Source organism: Salvelinus sp. IW2-2015, linkage group LG27 (genome assembly GCF_002910315.2).
Source record: "Salvelinus sp. IW2-2015 linkage group LG27, ASM291031v2, whole genome shotgun sequence".
Lineage (NCBI taxonomy): Eukaryota > Metazoa > Chordata > Actinopteri > Salmoniformes > Salmonidae > Salvelinus > Salvelinus sp. IW2-2015.
In genome coordinates, this window is record NC_036867.1 from 32,791,655 (window position 1) to 32,812,687 (window position 21,033).

The window sequence follows — 21,033 nt, forward strand, 5'->3', positions numbered from 1 at the left end:
TGAACGTTTCAGGGCTATATTGCTCAACTCCATTACGCTATCTAGAAACCAGTTCCGAAATTACTACACAACAACATGCAAATAGACTGTTGTTGCTGGTGTACTTACAGCCTTAATACACAGGTACAACAACTTTATGTTAAGTGTTACCACACTTTCTCTGTCTCATTTTTACAGGTGTAAGGGGCCAAAATGCAGTACTTCTTTTGTCTCRTACTGTTGATGAAGGTTTACTCCCAAGTCTCACGGCACCCATGCGAGAAAGGCTGCGACTGTCGCGAGGAACCGAAGCTCACCGCTTGCACTAACGCCCTCTTTGCCCAACCACATCCCTCCTTACACGCAACACCTGGACCTATCTATGAACCTTTATTCCGAAGAGTTCCTTCCAAATGGAACGCAAACTGAGGGTTCTGCTTATAAAGGACAACAACATCAACGCTGTGGCTGACGGGGCCTTCACCCAGCTAGAGTTCCTTCAGAAGTTGGACCTGGGCTGTAACAGGTAGTGGAGAGTTTTTCCTGGCCACCGGGCTCTTGTTTCTGATTTGCTCTTTGAGGTTTTGGCCGGGTTATTGTAAAGCACTTTGTGGCAACTGTTCATGTSAAAGGGGCTTTATCAATTAAATGTGATGGTTGGATGGATAGATTCATTGATGTATTGATTGATTAAACAGGATCTCGTCCCTGAGCGAGAGCTTCTCCCTGGGCCTGAACGCTCTTGAGAGAGCTGCAGCTGAATCACAACCACCTGCATACCCTGGACAGCAGGAGCTTCATGCACCTGGATGGCCTACAGAAGCTCAACCTTACTGGCAATGCTATCCATAACATCCAGGTAAGGTTGTTTTTACTTTTGTTGAACAACATCAAATAAGGTGATACAGGACTTATACATTTCTGTTCTGTTCTATTCTATTTTACTATATTATATTGTGTTTTATTTTATTCTGTTCTATTGTGTTTTATTTTGTTTTATTCTATTGTGTTCTATTCTATTCCATCTAGGTGAGGTCCTTTGGCTCCATGTTCACCTTGCGGCAGCTCTACCTGGAGGACAACCATCTCGTCTCCCTAAACAATGGGGTGTGCTCCATGCTGAAGTCCCTGGAGGTCCTCAACCTGCAGGGAACCAGATCAACAAAACCCAAGAGGGTGTCTTCACCGCCATGATCTCCCTGGCCCTGCTCAACCTGGCCCACAACCAGATGAGCACCATCTACTTCAAGACCTTCCTTAAGCATCCACGCGTATAGTACCCATATCCTGTTGGAAGGAAACCCCTGGAACTGCAATCGTGACCTACAGAAAGTGTTCCATAAGCTTAGAAGTGTTCGAAGGCGGTTCTTGGACGATTACTATAATCTTAGCTGTAATGCTCCGACAGAACTAACGAACTACAGGTTGATGGATGTGGATACGGAGCTGTGTATCGCCGAGATGGTTATTGTGCTGATTATCACGATCACCGGGGTGATAACAGCGTTGGGGGCCATGGTCATGGCGGAGAGGAAGAGAAAGAAGAAGACGAGGGGAAGGCATTGGACGGAGCAGGGCAACTTGTCAGACTCAGATCACTAGGGATTGACTTCTTCTCGGCAACACAATCCTTTTAATACACTTGTACAGTAACATGAAGAAAATATCTCTCAGAGACAGTTAGAAACATTGCCATATTTTTTAAAGACATTTAGTAGGCTATTGTACAATTTCACCAATTATTTATTGTACACAAATGTATTCATCAATTACTCAATATGTACACTTTCTGCATTTGTAATAATACCAGAATTTGTAGTGTTTTATTAGATACTTTGATTTACAATATTGTAATGAAACAGGCAGGGAGCAGGCCTCTAACCTTCGACCTTCTAGCCCGAAATCCAGCGCGCTATCAACTGTGCCGCAAAAGCATGCTCAAGCGGCAGAGTCGATATCCGCGCTTATAAACCCAGGGTCGTTACAATATGAACAATATTACAGGTGTGAAAAGTATTAAATTAAACGAAATTGAAAGGTGCACAAGCTGCATTGTATTCTATCTATTTCCTTTATTATGTAGAAAATATACATTTTATAGATTTGATAGATTTTAGAAACAATAACAATTGCACATATTGCCTTGACAGTTCGTTATAAACATGCTCTTGTGCATTTACAGTAGTTGGTGTATGTTGAAGGGCAGCGGGACAATATTTGTGAGGTTGGGTTCACTTTAACAGATAGCACAGACGTCACACGAAACCCATCCTCTGGGCGTATCGAGTTCGGGGTTCCCATCTGAGCGAAATGGCCTGAACGAAGGTGTGGTTATAGGTCGGAGTATTTGCATGAGTCTTAAAGGATATTACTTACGGTGTATCATTCATCTGTATCATGCATGCATAGGAAAACGACGAAATAAACGGTATTGTAGGCAATGCAGGAAGCGTTCGATTTACGACTGGGAGACACAACTGCCACCGCCGAACCTGCGTAGTCATAGTTGAAAGAATAGGAATACGGACCGGTGACTTTGGCAGGTAAGCTTGATGAGAACACGGGCGTCCAAGCCCATGTTAAAGAGAAACTGCGCTAATTTGTAATTGTATTGCGAATCTACAATATGTTGATGTAAGTGCTCTGTTTAGCACTGCTTAAAGTAAACATTGTACTTTTTATGTCTTCAATTTGGTGTGAAGTGTTCATTATTTGACAGTGAAACATGCATTTCGTTCATACTACCGCATTGGACGGTGAAATGTATTTTCTCACCGATTTCACCGGTTCTTCTGATATGACATACCCACTCACGAACAACATGAGTTCTTCAAGGTTGTAACAATGTTACTATATTTCTTACACCCCTGTTGCAACTTGTGGGTAGCCTACTCTTTATTGTAGCCAATTATAGCCATGCTAAACATATTTACTGTATAACATAGTGTTTCAATATGCTTTGTGTTGTAGTCACGACAGATATATAGTTAAGCAAACTTTAGTATGCTTGTTGTAAACCAGCACATCAAGTACACGAATTCGGTAAGTAAAAAGTGGTTTCCGTTTCCTGTGTAACATCAATATGAGTAACATAAATATTGCTACACGTTCTCTTCTTTTTTCTCTACAACAAAGGCAGACTCCACCTAACTTTGGTATGTCATTTTGAATGTGAACTGAATGTTTGTTTGTCTCTCACTGTTTATTTACACGCACACACACACACACACACAGTACCAGTCAAAAGTTTGGATACACCTACTCATTCAAGGTTTTTCTTTATTCTTACTGTGTTTTACATTGTAGAATAATAGGGAAGACATCAAAACTATGAAATAACACATGGAATCATGTTGTAACCAAAGAAGTGTTCAACAAATCAAAAMATATTTTATATTGTACATTTTTCAAAGTAGCCACTCTTTCTCTTGATGACAGCTTTGCACACTCTTGGCATTCTCTCAACCAGCTTCACCTGGAATGCTTTTTCAACAGTCTTGAAGGAGTTCCCACATATGCTGAGGACTTGTTRGCTGCTTTTCCTTCACTCCGCGATCCAACTCATCCCAAGCCATCTCAATTGGCTTGAGGTTGGGTGATTGTGGAGGCCAGGTCATCTGATTAGGTCAGCACTCCATCACTCTGCCATCTTGGTCAAATAGCCCTTACACAGCCTGGAGMTGTGTTGGGTCATTGTCCTGTTGAAAAACAAATGATAGTCACACTAAGCGCAAACCAGATGGGATGGCATATTGCTGCATAATGCTGTGGTAGCTATGCCGGTTAAGTGTGCCTAGAATTCTAAATAAATAACGACAGTGTCACCAGCAAAGCACCATCACACCACCTCCTCCATGCTTCAGGGTGGGTACCACACATGCGGAGATCATCCGTTCACCTYCTCTGCGTCTCACAAAGACACGCCGGTTGGAACCAAAAATCTCAGATTTGGACTCATCAGATCAAAGGACAGATGTCCACCGGTCAAATGTCCATTGATCATCTTTCTTGGCCCAAGCAAGTCTCTTATTTTTATTGGTGTCCTTTAGTAGTMGTTTCTTTGCAGCAATTTGACCGTGCAGGCCTGATTTCACGCAGTCTCCTCTGAACAGTTTATGTTGAGATGTGTCTGTTACTTGAATTCTGTGAAGCATTTATTTGGGCTACAATCTGAGGTGCAGTTAACTCTGCTGCAGAGGATAAGTTCATTAGAGGTAACTCTGGGTCTTCCTTTCCTCTGGCGGTCCTCATGAGAGCCAGTTTCATCATAGCGCTTGATGGTTTTTGTGACTGCACTTGAAGAAATGTTCAAAGTTCTTGAAATTATTGACTGACCTTCATGTCTTAAAGTAATGATGGACTGTCGTTTCTCTTTGCTTATTTTAGCTGTTCTTGCCATAATATGGACTTGGTCTTTTACCAAATAGGACTATCTTCTCTATACCACACCTACCTTGTCACAACACAACTGATTGGCTCAAACGCATTAAGAAGGAAAGAAATTCCACAAATTAACATTTAACAAGGCACAGCTGTTAATTGAAATGAATTCCAGGTGACTACCTCATGAAGCTGGTTGAGAGAATGCCAAGAGTGTGCAAAGCTGTCATCAAGGCAAAGGGTGGCTACTTTGAAGAATCTCAAATATATAAAACATTATTTGGTTACTACATGATTCCATATGTGTTATTTAATAGTTTTAATGTCTTATTCTACAATGTAGAAAATAGTAAAAAAAAAAAAAAAAAAACTGGAATGAGTAGGTGTGTCAACTTTTTGGACTGGTACTATATATTTTTTTCACTTTCTTTGATTTACATTCAGTCTTTCAGTTGTATACAGTAGGTCTTCGGATCACCCTACCTGTGAGCGACTCAACTCTCACGCTGTCATCTCATTGCAACTCTGTGAGATCCTTAGCAGAGGGATTGTAGTACTTTGCCTGTCTCTGCTGACTTTCTTTCAACTTCTCTGCTGACCATTCATTTTGTAATTCCTGGTCTCAACAGATTTTCAATCATTAGCACTATTGTCTTTGTACGTCTTTCCATCAGTGCCATTGCAGGGCTGCTGTCTGTTGCCTGTGACGGGGTATTTCTGTGATCCAGCATGACTAGGTATGGGTCAGCACCTGCTCTCTTTGCTTTTGCTATCAATCTTTCGGCTGTTTTRGCTGCCAATTCCACTTTCCCATTATTTTGCCAGTATACTGGAGACAATGTTTAGTGTTTAAAGTCCCAGGCCTTGCTGACATTTCGGAACTCGTCTGAAGAGTACTGGGGGCTGTTGTCTGAATATAGGATGTCAGGTATGCCGTAGCGTGCAAAGTGTGTCTTCAGTTTTCAAATMACCGTTTTCGACTGTGTGTTCCCCAAATGGTCCACTTCCCAGAAGTTTGAGAGRTTTCAATCCAACTGTGACCATGGAGTCTCTGTTGTTGAACTCGAACAGGTCCCTATTTTTCTCCCAGGGAAGCTTTGGTGCTTTYTGTGGTCTCAGCGTCTCTTTCTGCTACTTCACAACCCATGCAATGCAGGTGCTTACATTGTTCCATGTATGTTCTCAGCTGTGCATTCATGCCCGGTCAGTAGACACACTCGCGAGCTCTTCTCAGACATCCCTCAATTCCTATGTGTGAGGAATGGATTCTTTGAGGGCAGCAAGGACAACGACTCGCTCACCTCTGAAGATAACTCCACTTTGCACACTCGACTCATCTTTGTTGTGAAAATACATTGCTACTTTCAAGGGTACATGGTTTTTCACTCCTGCAGGAACACATTCTTCAGTGTCTGGAGCTTCAGTGGCTCTCTGGATGGCCTTTAGTCTCTRGCTTGACACAGGCAGGTAGTGTATCATGTTGATTGATTCCACAGGGCCTCTGTTCTCTTGTTCTGTGAGGCACACCCTGCTTGGGGTGTTGCCAGCACCACTTTTTCCAGGAACCTATCTGAGACAGACCACAGGGGTCTGTGCAATGGTGTCAGCTGATTTTTCTTGAAAGCCAACTCGAGTCTTTCTGACCACTCCCACAGCGAGTCCTTGTGTGGTAGGTGTCACAGCGGCTTGCGGTGCTCCGTGGCGTGGCTGCAGAACTTGGATAGGTCGTTTACCATGCCCAGGAGGCGCTGCACCCCCTGCACATCTGTAGACCTAGGCATCTGTCTGATGGCTGTCGCTTTTCCCGGGTCCACTTTCAAACCCCTCTGATGTTAGCAGGTGACCAATGTATGGCACATCCTTCAGCCTGAGCTGCAGCTTCTCTGGATTCAGCTTGATATTGAGCTTCCTGCATCTGTCCAGGAGCATTCACYGGTTCTTGTCATCGTTCCGAATTGCTGCTTCATCGTTGTCTCCTTTCTCCCACAATCAGGATGCCATCTGCAGGGATTTAATTTTTTTGACTCCTCGGCAGATCTTCCATTCCCTGTTTCAACTTCCTCTGAAAGGTCTCTGGGGCTGAACTGATTCCGATTTGGCATGCGCAGCCACCTGTAGCGTCCCATGGCAGTAGAGAACGTGGTGAGAGAGCTGGATTCCTCATCCAGTTCCACATGTCAATTGTTTTTTTTGTCATCACAGAGAACACATGTGCTCTGTTCATGTCTGGCACCACGTCTTCAATAGTGGGTAATGGCTCCACTTGAGCGCCTTGAGAGGTTTTGGATCAATACATTGGTTTATGCAATGCGATCAGGCTGCCAATCCAATCTGTGCTTTTCTTTCTTTCCCCCAACTGCTTTTATCATCCTTTCCTATAGACTACCAAGCTCCTCTCTGAGTGGTTTATATAGTGCTACTGGACAGGCTCCACTCGCTCATCCACTCCCAGCTTCAGTTTGCCGGGTAAGCATCCATTTCCATGGAATACATCAGCGTACTCCTGTTTTATTTGCTATTTAGTCCAGGACCTTGTTTTCCTGACGGCCAGGATGCTGTGATGCTGCACAGTAAGCAACTCCATTGCCTGGATAGCCTTGCTGCCTACAATGGGCCTGTGCACGTTCTTGTTGACTACGATGAACTCGCCTCTGTAGGTTTTCTTATTGCGTGGATTGATCACTTTTTTAATGTGTGCACTTCCCCAGTGGCGTCAGACTACTCTTGTTATACATCACCAATACTTGACTGCAAGGCTCTAGGTGACTGTCTTTTTGTYAGGTTTGCAGGGATAACATTACAACTAGCACCACAATCTAGCTGAAATCTGACTGAAATCTATCTAAAATAATTTCGTTGACCAGCATGGTTGCAAAGAGAGCTGCATTGCGGTCAGTTATTTATTTATTTTCTTCCTGTACCACGTTGATGCTCTCTGACTTTGGCCTGTGTGATGCAGAGAYCATCCTCACTTCTCTCAGATTCAGCTGACACATTTCACATTGCCAGGACTGTTTCTCTTGCTGGTCCCTGCACTTTTTCAAACCGTAGAGAAGGGATTGTTTTTTTTTCTCCACAGGATTTACATTTTTGTCCATATGCAGGGCATTTTTTCCCCTTTTTTTCCCTCATGTGTCCATCCACAGTATCTGCATTGTAACAGTGCTCTGTTCTTCTAGTCTCCTCTCGGTCTCTCTTCCTGTGTTACGACATGTACTGCACACAGGCATTCTTGCAGGCTATCTTGATTTACATCTGTATGCACATAATCCAGTCCCTGATAAGTCTGTGATTACTACAAAGTTGCAGGTGGCCACTAGAGTCCTCAATTCAGTGAGATATTTGTCTAAACTCTCATCTTGGCCCTGACTCCGCATGACAAAAATGTATATCTCTCAATTGTTAKATTTTTCTTGGGATCACAAAATGCATCTTTGCTGCAATTACTTACTCAACAAAGAGATTGTCTCTTGTACTGCCCACACCAAGGGTCTCACAAATCTCTCTGCCTTTTTKCCCAATTAGATAGTACAGTAGCTTCACTTTGTAGTCATCAGGTTTTTCTCCCATTGTAAGAGCTATGTACAAATTGAATTCCTCTTTCCATCTTTTCCAGGTAAGTGCTAAATTACAATCGTCAAAGTAAAAAAAAATCTGTGGATTTTCCATGGCGATATATTTTTAGAATGGAATGTTAGCTACTCACAAATCTGCTCATGTCKAATAGCCAGTTAGCTTTTAGTATAGTCATTCTATAATCAGCTAGCATTGATGTTRGGCACGATGACTAGCTTGTAAAAGCAGAACTTTTCCAAACTGGCAACTGGGACGTATTCCTTTTTTCTTTTTTTTTCACTGCCACCATGTTTCAATATGCTTTGTGTTATAGTCACAACAAAGATKATTCGTAAAAATTCTAATAGCTTCACAGATCTTCATTGTAAAGGGTTTAAACACTGTTTCCCATGCTTGTTCAATGAACCATAAGCAATTAATGAACATGCACCTGTGGAATGGCACCTGTGGAATGGTCGTTAAGACCCTAACAGCTTACAGACGGTAGGCAATTAAGGTCACAGTTATGAAAACCTAGGACACTAAAGAGAACTTTCTACTGACTCTGAAAAACAATGCTGCAAGGTGGTATGAGGACTGCAGATGTGGCCAGGGCAATAAATTGCTATGTCTGTACTGAGACGCCTAAGACAGCGCTACAGGGAGACAGGACGGACAGCTGATCGTCCTCGCAGTGGCAGACCACGTGTAACAACACCTGCACAGGATGGGTACATCCGAACATCACACCTGCGGGACAGGTACAGGGTGGCAACAACAACTGCCCGAGTTACACCAGGAACGCACAATCCCTCCATCAGTGCTCAGACTGTCCCCAATAGGCTGAGAGAGGTAGGACTGAGGGCTTGTAGGCCTGTTGTAAGGCAGGTCCTCACCAGACATCACCAGCAACAACGTCACTTAAGGGCACAAACCCACCATTGCTGGACCAGACAGGACTGGCAAAAGTGCTCTTCACTGACGAGTCGCGGTTTTGTCTACCATGGGTGATGGTCGGATTCCGTTTATCGTCGAATGAATGAGTGTTACACGAGGCCTGTACTCTGGAGCAGGATCGATTGGTGGGGGTCCGTCATGGTCTGGGGCGGGTGTCACAGCATCATCGGACTGAGCTTGTTGTCATTGCCGGCAATCTTGAGCTGTGCGTTACAGGGAAGACATCCTCCTCCCTCATGTGGTACCCTTCCTGCAGGCTCATCCTGACATGACCCTCCAGCATGACAATGCCACCAGCCATACTGCTTGTTCTGTGCAGATTTCCTGCAAGACAGAATGTCAGTGTTCTGCCATGGCCAGCAAAGAGCCCGGATCTCAATCCCATTGAGCACGTTCTTGGACCTGTTGGATCGGAGGGTGAGGGCTAGGGCCATTTCCCCCAGAAATGTCCGGGAACTTGCAGGTGCCTTGGTGGAAGAGTGGGGTAATCTCACAGCAAGAACGGGCAAATCTGGTGCAGTCCGTGAGGAGGAGATGCACTGCAGTACTTAATGCAGCTGGTGGCCCACCAGATACTACATTCCTTTTGATTTTGAAACCCCCCCCCCCCCCCCCCTGTTTCAGGGACACATTATTCCATTTCTGTTAGTCACATGTCTGTGGAACTTGTTCATTTGCCTCAGTTGTTGAATCTTGTTATGTTCATACAAATATTTACACATGTTAAGTTTGCTGAAAATAAACGCAGTTGACAGTGAGAGGACGTTTTCTTTTTTACTGATTTTAGTTAGCAAACTTTTCTATGCATATTGGTAACCAGCACATCAAATACATGAAGTCGGTAAGTAACAAGTGTTTCTGTTTCCTGTGTAACATCAATATGAGTAACATCAATATTGCTACACATAGACTGTATGGTTATAGACTGTATGGTTATGATAATCAATGTAGCCTTTGTTTAGGTTACAGTAAACATAATTCTAACTTCCTGTCTTCCAGAGATGGCCGCAGATGACAAAGTGGTCATCCTATCGGATGATGAAGAAGATCAAAAGAGGAAGTACGGCTGGACGAGCCCTTCAACACTCTTTCCCTGGAGCTTCAGACCGACCGAGAGCCAGGCTCCACTCCAGTGTCCGCTGCAGCATCAGACACACAGTCTGCTCCAGAGACACCCATGGCCTACCACTGAGACCTAGGCTGCTTTGAGAGGATGTGCCTTAGAGTCAACTCCCAGCTCCTCATCTCCAATCTTCTACTTCTTCTTTCTATGCAGCATTGGTTCCCTGCACCCACTCCTAGCCGTCTACTACAAACACAGCTAGGGATGTCACCAAGCCGTAGTGGACTGTTGGTTGGGATCCGGTACTTTATAGAGTTCTGCAGTGCACCATTCTGGGGAGTGGTGGCCGATCGTTTTAAGAAAGGGAAGCCATTGTTGCTGTTCTCTGTGCTGTGTTGGTTGGTGTTCAACTGTGGCATCGGCTTTGTCAAACCAGCTGCCATGATCTGTAAGGAGAAGGTGGACATCCCCACTGTGGCCCCACCAATACTGCCCTTGACGACTATGACACCAATTAACAGCTCGCTACCGGACGCTTCCACCAATCACACGAGGAGAAGTCGTCGGGATTTGTTTCAAAGTTACTTTCCTAGCTTCCCTTTTGTTTTGGATGGCCTTGATTCTGGCTATAGCGTACGCCGCAGGCATAGGAGAGGTGCTGATAGCAATACCACTCAATCCACTGGGGTGCCTTACGAGCAGAATAATGATACAACCACAGCTACGACAACAGCAACTCAAACGCCAACCGGTGGCCAACCTAGAGTGGTGCCTAATGAGCAAGCCAATACCACTCAGCTTTTACCGAATACCACAACTATGCCACTGACCACTAAAACCCCTACCCATACACCTACCCATGCCCCCACCACCACCAATTCCACATTGATGCCTCACGAGCAGGGCAATACCACTCAAGCTACTCCAAATACAACAACAACTATGGCAACCCCTACCACCACCCCTGCCCCCACCCAACCTAAAGAGTACATCATTGAGTACAACGAAGATCAGGTCGAGAGCATTTTTCTCCTGATCCTCTTGGTCATCATCGTGGGGGAGTTTTTCAGCGCGCCGGCGGTCACCATTGTGGACACAGTGACGTTACAGTACCTGGGGAAGCACCGGGACCGTTACGGCCTGCAGAGAATGTGGGGGTCCCTTGGCTGGGGCGTGACCATGCTGCTAGTGGGTATCTGGATAGACCACACCCACATTAAGCTGCTCATCGACGGCGTGGTCGGCTGTATCCTGCCCGAGTACAAGAACTACCAGGTAATGTATGACATTGAAAAGGTGACAAATAATAAGCAATGGGTCYCTAAGGGCAACATAGTTGATACGTAAATAYAAAATGTAGTTACTTTGTTCATTTCTTCACTCGTTCCTTCCCCAGGTGGCCTTCATAGTGTTTGGAGTGATGATGGGTCTGGCCCTGGTGGTAGCAACACAATTCTACTTCGACAGGTAATAGGAGCAGACCCAATTTAAACTGTTTGAAACCCCACCTTTTTTTAGCTTTTCCTTAAATRAATGATTTTATTGTTATTTTAGACTTTTTGTTTTAGGTTCTTTTATTCATCTATTTTATAGAATTGCTGTTTTGTTTTTAATATATTCTATTTGATTTATTTTACTGTGAAGTGTGTGGTGATTTTAAAATMGTCTTTAAATTAAGTTTGATTTGATTTGACAGTGGGGACTACAGACAGGAGGTGCCCCAGAGGCCCCAGGAAGTAGAGATACCACAGGTAAATCAACTGGAAAATTAAAACTCACCACTAAGTGGAAATAGTCTTTTTAATTTCTTTAGCCGATGTAAATACTGCTTTAAATAGAAAATGGTTAATTATTTTATTCATTTTACACAATTTTTTTCACACAGGTAGATGGGAACGTGGCATCTCCAGAGGAGAGCTCCACCTCGGACCAGACCCCCATCACCCCAGAGTCCARCACCACCGAACAGCCTTTCTATTACAGTGACCTCCTCAGGCTGCTGTGTAGTGTTCAGTATAGCACGGTGCTGTTCGTCGCCTGGTTCATGGGCTTCGGTTACGGCTTTGTGTTCACCTTCCTGTATTGGCATCTAGAGGACCTGAAGGGYACCACCACGCTGTTRGGTGTGTGTTCYGTTCTGAGTCATGTGTCGGAGCTGGCTGCTTACTTCACCAGTCATAAGTTTATCGAGCTGGTGGGACACATCAGGTAAGGATGGGGTTGTTGGTGTTCTTGATTTTGGGAGGGTGGTGGAGGAAGGGATATCACATTATCCATCTCTTTTAACCAAATCTTTTACCAAAAACAGCAGCAGCAGCAGCAGCAACAACAATAACAACCAAAGCACACAGTATTTTCTGAAACTGAGGATTTCCACATTTGCTATCCCGTTTCACCTAAACTAGACATGCTGCATGTAAACAATCGTGTTCGTTTAGAGTGCCTCTTGCTTGAACGTCACACAGGCCTTGTGCGTATACTKTAGTCAGACAGACAGACAGACAAACCTAGCACAGAGCWGGGACATTTGACAGTGTGGTGTTATGTTTAAGGAGAAAGGCCCATCCATCTGGCAGCTCTGTGCGACCAATGTCATTTTGACACACCATTTTAAAGCATTCTTCTCTAACATCATGGGTGGTTATAACCCTGCAAGTAATACAGTTACCTATTAGTGCAAAGGTCTCAAGAAGAATTTTTGTGCTTTTTGCCTCACCAGTTCAATGGGCACTGTGCACAAAGAGTAATACTAACTATACCTAGTAGGGCATCTCTTTAAACCAGGGGTGGGCAACTCCAGTCCTCGAGGGACTGATTTGGTGTCACACTTTTTCTCCATCCCTAGCAAACACAGCTGATTAATCCAATTGCATTCTAAACTGAAGATCATGATTAGGTGATTATTGGAGTCAYGTGTGTTAGCTGGGGCAAAACTGTGACGCCAATCAGGCCCTCGAGGACTGGAATTGCCCACCCTTGCTTTAAAGTATTCTGCGATGGAATCCTAATTAACGCAACAAAAGACGCTCTAAGCCTGAAAAGCCTATACATTCCGTACATCACCCTATTTGATCTGTTTTGCTTCTTCTTAATAACTTTTGCTCTGAGTACCTAACCTCTGAAAATCTCATCACTAATTTCTTTCTTTCCTCCCTGTTTTCCTAACTTAGGGTCTTGTACATTGGCTTGGCATGTAACACAGCACGCTACCTGTACATTTCTTACTTGGAGAATGCATGGATAGTTCTGCCTATGGAGGTCTTACAAGGTAAGAGAGAGCAGGTCCGACGTTGACATCTGACTGAGGAAAGGTTCAAATTTGAGTCTGTAGTTAAGGGCTGTATTATTGAGCCTCAGTAAAGTACATCTTAGGACAGGAATCTCTGTTATTTCAAGCAATCGCTGCTTTATAAAACACCTTTTCCCGTGTCGACTAAACACGAACACGATAAGATATCATTTAAAAGAATGTTAATATTGATTTTATATTGAAAAGGCTTTTACAGTATCACATCAAACTGTCATATTAAAAGACAGTATCAACAAAAGGAAATTCAATAAGGATATCCTGGTAATGTCATATGACTAGTGAATAGGCACCGTGTTACCCCTGTTTGTCTATCTGTGGTTACAGATGAGAGATTATTTAAGAGCAGGTTGGATGGGTCTTGTCAAACACTGGACAGGAGAATATTGTGTTCCACTCSCTCTTTTAGACAGCTTGGGTACACAATAACAAATAGGACAGAGGTAGGCAACTAGATCCAGAGTGGGACGAATATTGTTGAAGAGAATGGTCGGGACCCAGAAAATAATTATAATAATTTGTACACTGCAAATTGACCACAACTAAGCCCAAAAAGAGATTGTATTTTGAGACACAATCATGTATTTGATTTTTTGGGATGCTTGGGAACAGACTTCCTAAATTAAACACATTTTTTAGTTGAATTCCTGGTGATTTTACACCTTTTTTTACCATAAACTATGCATAGTACCAACTGCAAAGTTTGGTGGAGGAGGAATAATGGTCTGGGATTTTTTTTTTCATGGTTCGGGCTAGGCCCCATAGTTTCAGTGAAGGGAATTCTTAACGCTACAGCATACAATGACATTCTAGATGATTCTGTGCTTCCAACTTTGTGGCAACAGTTTGGCAAAGGCGCTTTCCTGTTTCAGCATGACAATGCCCCCATGCACAAAGCGATGTCCATACAGAAATGGTTTGTCGAGATCGGTGTGGAAGAATTTGACTGGCCTGCACAGAGCCCTGACCTCAACCCCATTGAACACCTCTGGGATGAATTGGAACGCCGACTGCAAGCCAGGCCTAATAGTCCAACATTAGTGTCTGACCTAAGTAATGCTCTTGTTGCTGAATGGAAGCAAGTACCCGCAGCAATATTCCAACATCTAGTGGAAAGCCTTCCCAGAAGCGTGGCGGCTGTTATAACAGCAAAGGGGAACCAACTCCATATTAATGCCCATGATTTTGGAATGAGATGTTTGACGAGCAGGTGTCGACATACCTTTGGTCAGGTAGTGTATATAATGATTATTTTTATTAGTATTTTTTTTACTAAAAACATTGGGGGGGGGGGGGAATAGCCTGTTGCCGACCCCTGCTCTAGGACAGAGGCCCCGACTTATAAAGTGAATGTACTCATCCATGATTCTTGCAAGGAATTTAACTATGGAGTTGTGTTTTGAATGGTGGCAGATAAAATGTATTATAGGCCTACAACTCATGACAATTTTTCTAGTAATAACTGATAATGCGCTCAATAAATAAGTAAGAATAAGCTCGTTATTACTGGTCATAAGTGATAGGCACTGTTTGCTTTGGTGCTTTAGCTTGTGTCTTAGAGAAGTGTTTTGCAACCCCAGCCCACAAAGCAAAGTAAGTTGACCATCCTGTTACTTCAGCATAAGGGTGTGTGTGCATATACAGTTGAAGTCGGAAGTTTACATACACCTTAGCCAAATACATTTAAACTCAGTTTTTCACAATTCCTGACATTTAATCCTCGTAAACATTCCCTGTCTTAGGTCAGTTAGGATCACCATTTTATTTTAAGAATGTGAAATGTCAGAATAATAGTAAAGAATTATTTATTTCAGCTTGTATTTCTTTCATCACATTCCCAGTGGATCAGAAGTGTATATGCACTCAATTAGTATTTGGTAGCATTGCCTTTAAATTGTTTAACTTGGGTCAAATGTTTCGGGTAGCCTTCCACAAGCTTCCCACAATAAGTTGGGTGAATTTTGGCCCATTCCTCCTGACATAGCTGGTGTAACTGAGTCAGGTTTGTAGGCCTCCTTGCTCGCACACGCTTTTTTCAGTTCTGCACACAAATGTTCTATAGGGATTGAGGTCAGGGCTTTGTGATGGCCTCTCCAATACCTTGACTTTGTTGTCCTTAAGCCATTTTGCCACAACTTTGGAAGTATGCTTGGGGTCATTGTCCATTTGGAAGACTCATTTGCGACCAAGCTTTAACTTCCTGACTGATGTCTTGAGATGTTACTTCAATATATCCACATAATTGTTCCTCATGATGCCATCTATTTTGTGAAGTGCACCAGTCCCTCCTGCAGCAAAGCACCTCCACAACATGATACTGCCACCCCCGTACTTTACGGTTGGGATGGTGTTCTTCAGCTTGCAAGCCTCCCCCTTTTTCCTCCAAACATAATGATGGTCATTATGGCCAAACAGTTCTATTTATGTTTCATCCCCAGTGRAGTTGCAAACCGTAGTCTGGCTTATATGTGGCGGTTTTTGAGCAGTGGCTTCTTCATTGTGGAGCGGCCTTTCAGGTTATGTCGATATAGGACTCGTTTTACTGTGGATATAGACACTTTTGTACCTGTTTCCTCCAGCATCTTCACAAGGTCCTTTGCTGTTGTTCTGGGATTGATTTGCGCTTTTCGCACCATAGTACGTTCATCTCTAGGAAACGGAGCGCCTCTCCCTCCTGAGCGGTTTTATGGCTGCGTGGTCCCATGGTGTTTATACTTGCGTACTATTGTTTGTACAGATGAACGTGGTAGCTTCAGGCATTTGGGAATTGCTCCCAAGGATGAGCCAGACTTGTGAAGGTCTACAATCTTTTTTTTTTTAGGTCCTGGCTGATTTCTTTTGATTTTCCCATGATGTCAAGCAAAGAGGCACTGAGTTTGAAGGTAGGCCTTGAAATACATCCACAGGTACACCTCCAATTGACTCAAATTATGTCAATTAGCCTATCAGAAGCTTCTAAACCATGACATAATTTTCTGGAATTTTCCAAGCTGTTTAAAGGCGCAGTCAACTTAGTGTATGTAAACTTCTGACCCACTGGAATTGTGATACAGTGAAATAATCTGTCTGTAAGCAATTATTGGAAAAATTACTTGTGTCATGCACACAGTAGATGTTCCAACCGACTTGGCAAAACCTATAGTTTGTTTACAAGAAGTTTGTGGAGTGGTTGAAAAACGAGTTTTAATGACTCCAACCTAAGTATGTAAACCTCCGATTTCAACTGTATCCATCTGACGTTTTGAATCTGTGGTCACGGAATGAGAAGTCCGTCTGCCTGACTGATGACGAATGGATGTGTAAGTGTCAACACTTCCTAATCCATAGGACTTAAATAAAGTAGAGGTGAGGTTTCCTGTTCGATTGTTTTTCCAATTTTTGCTAATACTACAAGACGGACCGCTTTCTTCTTCTGTATGACATTATTTCAATACTAATGTATAACATTTTATATTTAGCAGACACTCTTATCGAGAACGACTTACAGGAGCAATTACGGTTGAGTGCCTTGCTCAAGGGCACATGAACAGATTTTTCACCTAGTCTGCTCGGGGATTCAAACCAGCGACCTTTCGGTTACTGGCCCAACACTTTTAACCGCTTGGCTACCTGCCGCCCCTTCTTTGAAGAAGCATTTTTATCCTATAGGCTGTGTAATGTTTAACACCTCCATCAATGTTTGTCGTCTGGCATCATTTACATTTTAGTCATTTAGCAGACGCTCTTATCCAGAGCGACTTAGTCGTGAGTGCATACATTTTTGTACTGTTCCCCGTGGGAATCAAACCTACAACCCTGGCTTTGCAAGCGCCATGCTCTACCTTTGAGCCACACACAGTATMTCACTTTTCTAACCTTTTGTTTTGTCTGTCTTTCTGTCTGTCTCTTTGTACTGTAGGTGTGACCCATGCGTCGGTTTGGGCCGCCTGTATCTCCTACCTGAGTGCCGCGGTGCCCCCAGCTCTGAGGACCTCTGCCCAGGGTATCCTCCAGGGTCTACACCTGGGGCTGGGACGGGGCTGTGGGGCCATGGTGGGGGGCGTCTTCGTCAACTATTTTGGTACGGATGCGACAACGGCCCCTTTTGACAGTCCCATTTGAGTAGTGAAATTTAGCAACTCCTGCCATACAGCCATGTTTTTATTTTTTAACATGATTTTGAGAACCAARGAGTTATGGTTTATTACATATTTATAAACTACATATCCACTAATAATCAACTGTCTATAAACTATGTATAAACCATTCATAACCCTATTAAATGACACCTTAATTTAAAGTGTTACCATTATGTTTTGTCTGTATCTGTAAATTGCATCTTTCTTTTTCCAGGAGCTGCAGAGACGTTCAGAGGGATTGGAATGGCTTCCCTGGTTATACTCCTCATCTTCTCCTTCATTCAATGTCTYACCGGACAGAACGAGGAAAAGGGTGAGGGAGGGGAGAGCACCTCAGTTCATATTTTTTACAGACCCTGCATCAGTGCACTATTAGAGGAATTTGTTCTGTATAGAATGGATTAGTGGATTGCTTCATGTATTGCACCAAAAAAAAAATATTTATAGAACTGCAAACCACCCGTATTTTTAACAGTGTACCATACACAAATAACCTACATTGTATTCCCCTCAATAGAGGACAGGATGCTAGCAGAGAACATTCCGGTTCCTTCCAGTCCAGTTCCCATCGCTACCATAGACTTGATGCAGAACCAGAGTCAGGTCAGAACTCTCCAAATTGTTCTACTGCTTCTTTCAGCAAACCAATTTCCCATTGTGGGACAATGGCGTGTACTATTAGTAGTACTACTACTAATTACTACTACTACTACTACTACTACTACCAGGTGGGTGTGATGGTGCCCCGCTCTAACCCTAGACCCCCGGCTAAGAAGACGAAGCACCAGGAGGAGCAGGAGGATGTTAACAGACCTGCCTGGGTGTTGAGTGGATCCCCCTGGGTCACCATAGCCTTCGCTGTCTGCCAGATCAGAGAGATGTACTGCATGGCCAAGAGTAGTCTACCCTCAGAGACACAGCCACTGCAGGTAGGATGATGAACGGTAGTCATCTTATAAAGATGTGTCAAATCTCAATGAGAACTCTTGTCCTCAGATATGCGAATCGAAAGTTTAAGAATTTCAAGCCAAATCATGTTCTTCTGTTTTTTTATAACCTTTTAAATATTTTACTTCAATGGGATTTATTTTTATATCGTATGATTAACAGTGACTGTGAACGATTTCTCCCCACGCCTTCGTGTGAACTAAAGGAAGGTGAGACTGTGGTTGCTCTTTGTGTGCACTGTAGAGGTGAATTCGACACTGTCTTTGTGGCGTGCGGTGGTAAATGTTGTCAAACGTCCTACGTGCCTGTGTTTGGTTTACTAGTTTAGTGCATGGTTTGGTTATATCTTTAGTGTATCCAAAACATTTTGTCACGATGGATCAGCCAATGATGTTATATTATCTTGTCTGTTGCCAGGAGCAAAATGATCAGACCTCTTCTGAATACCAGGCGGTGGAGACTGAACACTGCATAGAGCAACATGAGTCACCACGCCACCATAACGGTTCCTTAAGCAGCGTATCGAGCAAGGCCCACCCCGCAGAGCACCCCGAATCCCAGCCCTCTCCCCTACCAGACCAGYGGAACTCTGTGGCGCACCCTGCCTTTTTACCTGGTAATTTTGAGGCTTCACATCAACTGTCTAATACCAACCCTTTCCGGCAGTAGATTAAAGGCTTGAGTTGAGTTTAGAGACGGAGCAGGTACTTACATTGTCGCGGGTCTCCTTTGGTTCCTGCGACATGTACAGTAGGGAGGGGGTAAGGAGCATTGAGCACTACTCCACATCGAGGACTGTGCTGTAAAAAGTACCGAATGATTGCTTTCTGTGTGTGTGTCATCTGACATGGTGTAAATAGAATTTGATCTAGAAAGGGTCAAAAGGGATTGTTGCCTTCTAGAATGTAATGTATTTATTTCCTCTGTGTCTTCCTGCGCGAGCTTCTGACAATCATGTTATTATTTTGACTCTTGGGATGAAATGATATGTATATACAATAAAAAAAATTGTAGATAAATCATTCACTTTCACTGCTTTTCTGGTGTCTCAGTTATATTACAGCTGTCTATTCCGGCATGTTTTTACAAGCCCAAGAGTAGACACTTGGTGGCAGTAGTGTACCGTGTTGAAGTACTAACCCTAAGCGTGCGTGTTGTGTGAAGGTTGAGGTCAGGGTGTGCTTGTTGTTGCTGCTGATGGGAGTGTGTGGGAGGACAGTAATGGTGTTCTCTTCAGAAACTACACCACAATGCCATCTGCAACATCCCTTGTCTCGGCAGAGAATATAAGCTAATATTGATGTTGAAGATGGGGGGGGGAAATAGATTGAATTAATTGGACTTATTGTTTCCCACGAATCGTCTTTGTTTTGAACACAGAAATTAATGTAATTTATTATTAGTGTACTCTAAATAGTGATTACACTACAACAGTCTCAAGAGACAACACTGACCGTGGCAGCTGTCTTATCCAATATTGTTAAGCATGTTGTCTACATCTAAGGAATTAATCATTTGTAAATTTTACCTTAAGATTTCTCCATCAGCTGCACTCTATGAATCAGTTCATTTGAAGGTACTCCATGAATCAGTTCATTTGAAGGTACTCCATGAATCAGTTCATTTGAAYGTYCTCRATGAATCASTTCATTTGAAYGTYCTCRATGAATCASTTCATTTGAAYGTYCTCRATGAATCAGTTCATTTGAAGGTACTCCATGAATCAGTTCATTTGAAAGTGCTCTATGAATCAGTTCATTTGAAAGTCTAATAAAAAATTATGATATTCCCATGTTCCTCAACGATCTTATTGAGGCAAACACCAGTATAATATTTGTTTACTCTTGACCAGACGGACTCGCAAATACATTAGTTTCGCTGCAATGCATTGTGGGTACGTATGGCTTTGCTGAAAGTGTTGAGTCATGGACTGGTCCTATTTATGCCTGTAGTGTGGACACTCCAACATGCTAGGACATGATAGGACCAAACAGCTGCCATGTTCAGTAGGGCATCATGGGACTGTTGCGGTACTGTGGCAGCATCCTTTATTTACACAGTACACTGATAATGCTGCACTGATGAAATAGCTACACAATAGTCATGCTGATCATTGGAATGATAGGTGTGATATGGTGTAGGCCTAAGTGATCTTTTAAAAACACTACAGTATAGTACAACCTGTGCTATAGCGGAGAGGCAGTGAATTGATTATTGGAATGTTCCGACTGTGTTSGTTTCTCTCTGGCTGTACCATCGAGGCCCCCTCCCTCCGCAGAGCTACACTGCCTTTCCAATCCAAACTGCCTCAACTCCTAGCCGTTCATCCCAAGCCAAATAGAGAGATTCAATATCCATCTGTACCATCAATTTGTTTGTTTCTTTTGCTTTTTATGCGTTTTGAGATTATTTTATTTAATGAAAAGCGCTGTGCAAGTAAATATTGTATTTGTATTATGTGTTTTGTGTATGTTGTAGGCCTAGGACCTTTTGACAACATCTAGTAGATGAAAATGCCTGATTTGATTTCCAACGCAACTGATGCATTTCTACACATTAGAGCTCATACAGTCACCAGGGTTAAGATGGTGGAAAACGTTTTTAAAACAGAGTGAAAGTGGTAGCCTAGGCCTACTAGCTGAATGTGTCAAATTAGAGCAGGATTGTCGCTTTCCGTTGCAAACAGTTATGCTACGGTGTCTGTGTGTCCTACTAAGTATGACCCA

At 43.2% G+C, this 21,033-nt stretch overlaps 1 protein-coding gene and 1 pseudogene across 1 annotated transcript; both read left to right on the top strand.

Moving 5' to 3' along the window:
- Positions 1 to 183: 183 nt before the first annotated feature.
- Positions 184 to 9,956, top strand: LOC111953352 (leucine-rich repeat transmembrane neuronal protein 2-like; annotated as a pseudogene).
- LOC111953721 (major facilitator superfamily domain-containing protein 6-A-like) lies at positions 9,873 to 19,339 on the top strand. Its single transcript, XM_023973181.2, is given in 13 exon segments — positions 9,873 to 9,933; positions 9,936 to 10,119; positions 10,121 to 10,187; positions 10,190 to 11,209; positions 11,331 to 11,401; positions 11,631 to 11,685; positions 11,820 to 12,142; positions 13,105 to 13,202; positions 17,140 to 17,301; positions 17,574 to 17,672; positions 17,877 to 17,962; positions 18,088 to 18,288; positions 18,725 to 19,339. Coding segments are annotated over 13 exon segments (2,679 nt in total). The 3' UTR covers positions 18,977 to 19,339.
- Positions 19,340 to 21,033: the final 1,694 nt, after the last annotated feature.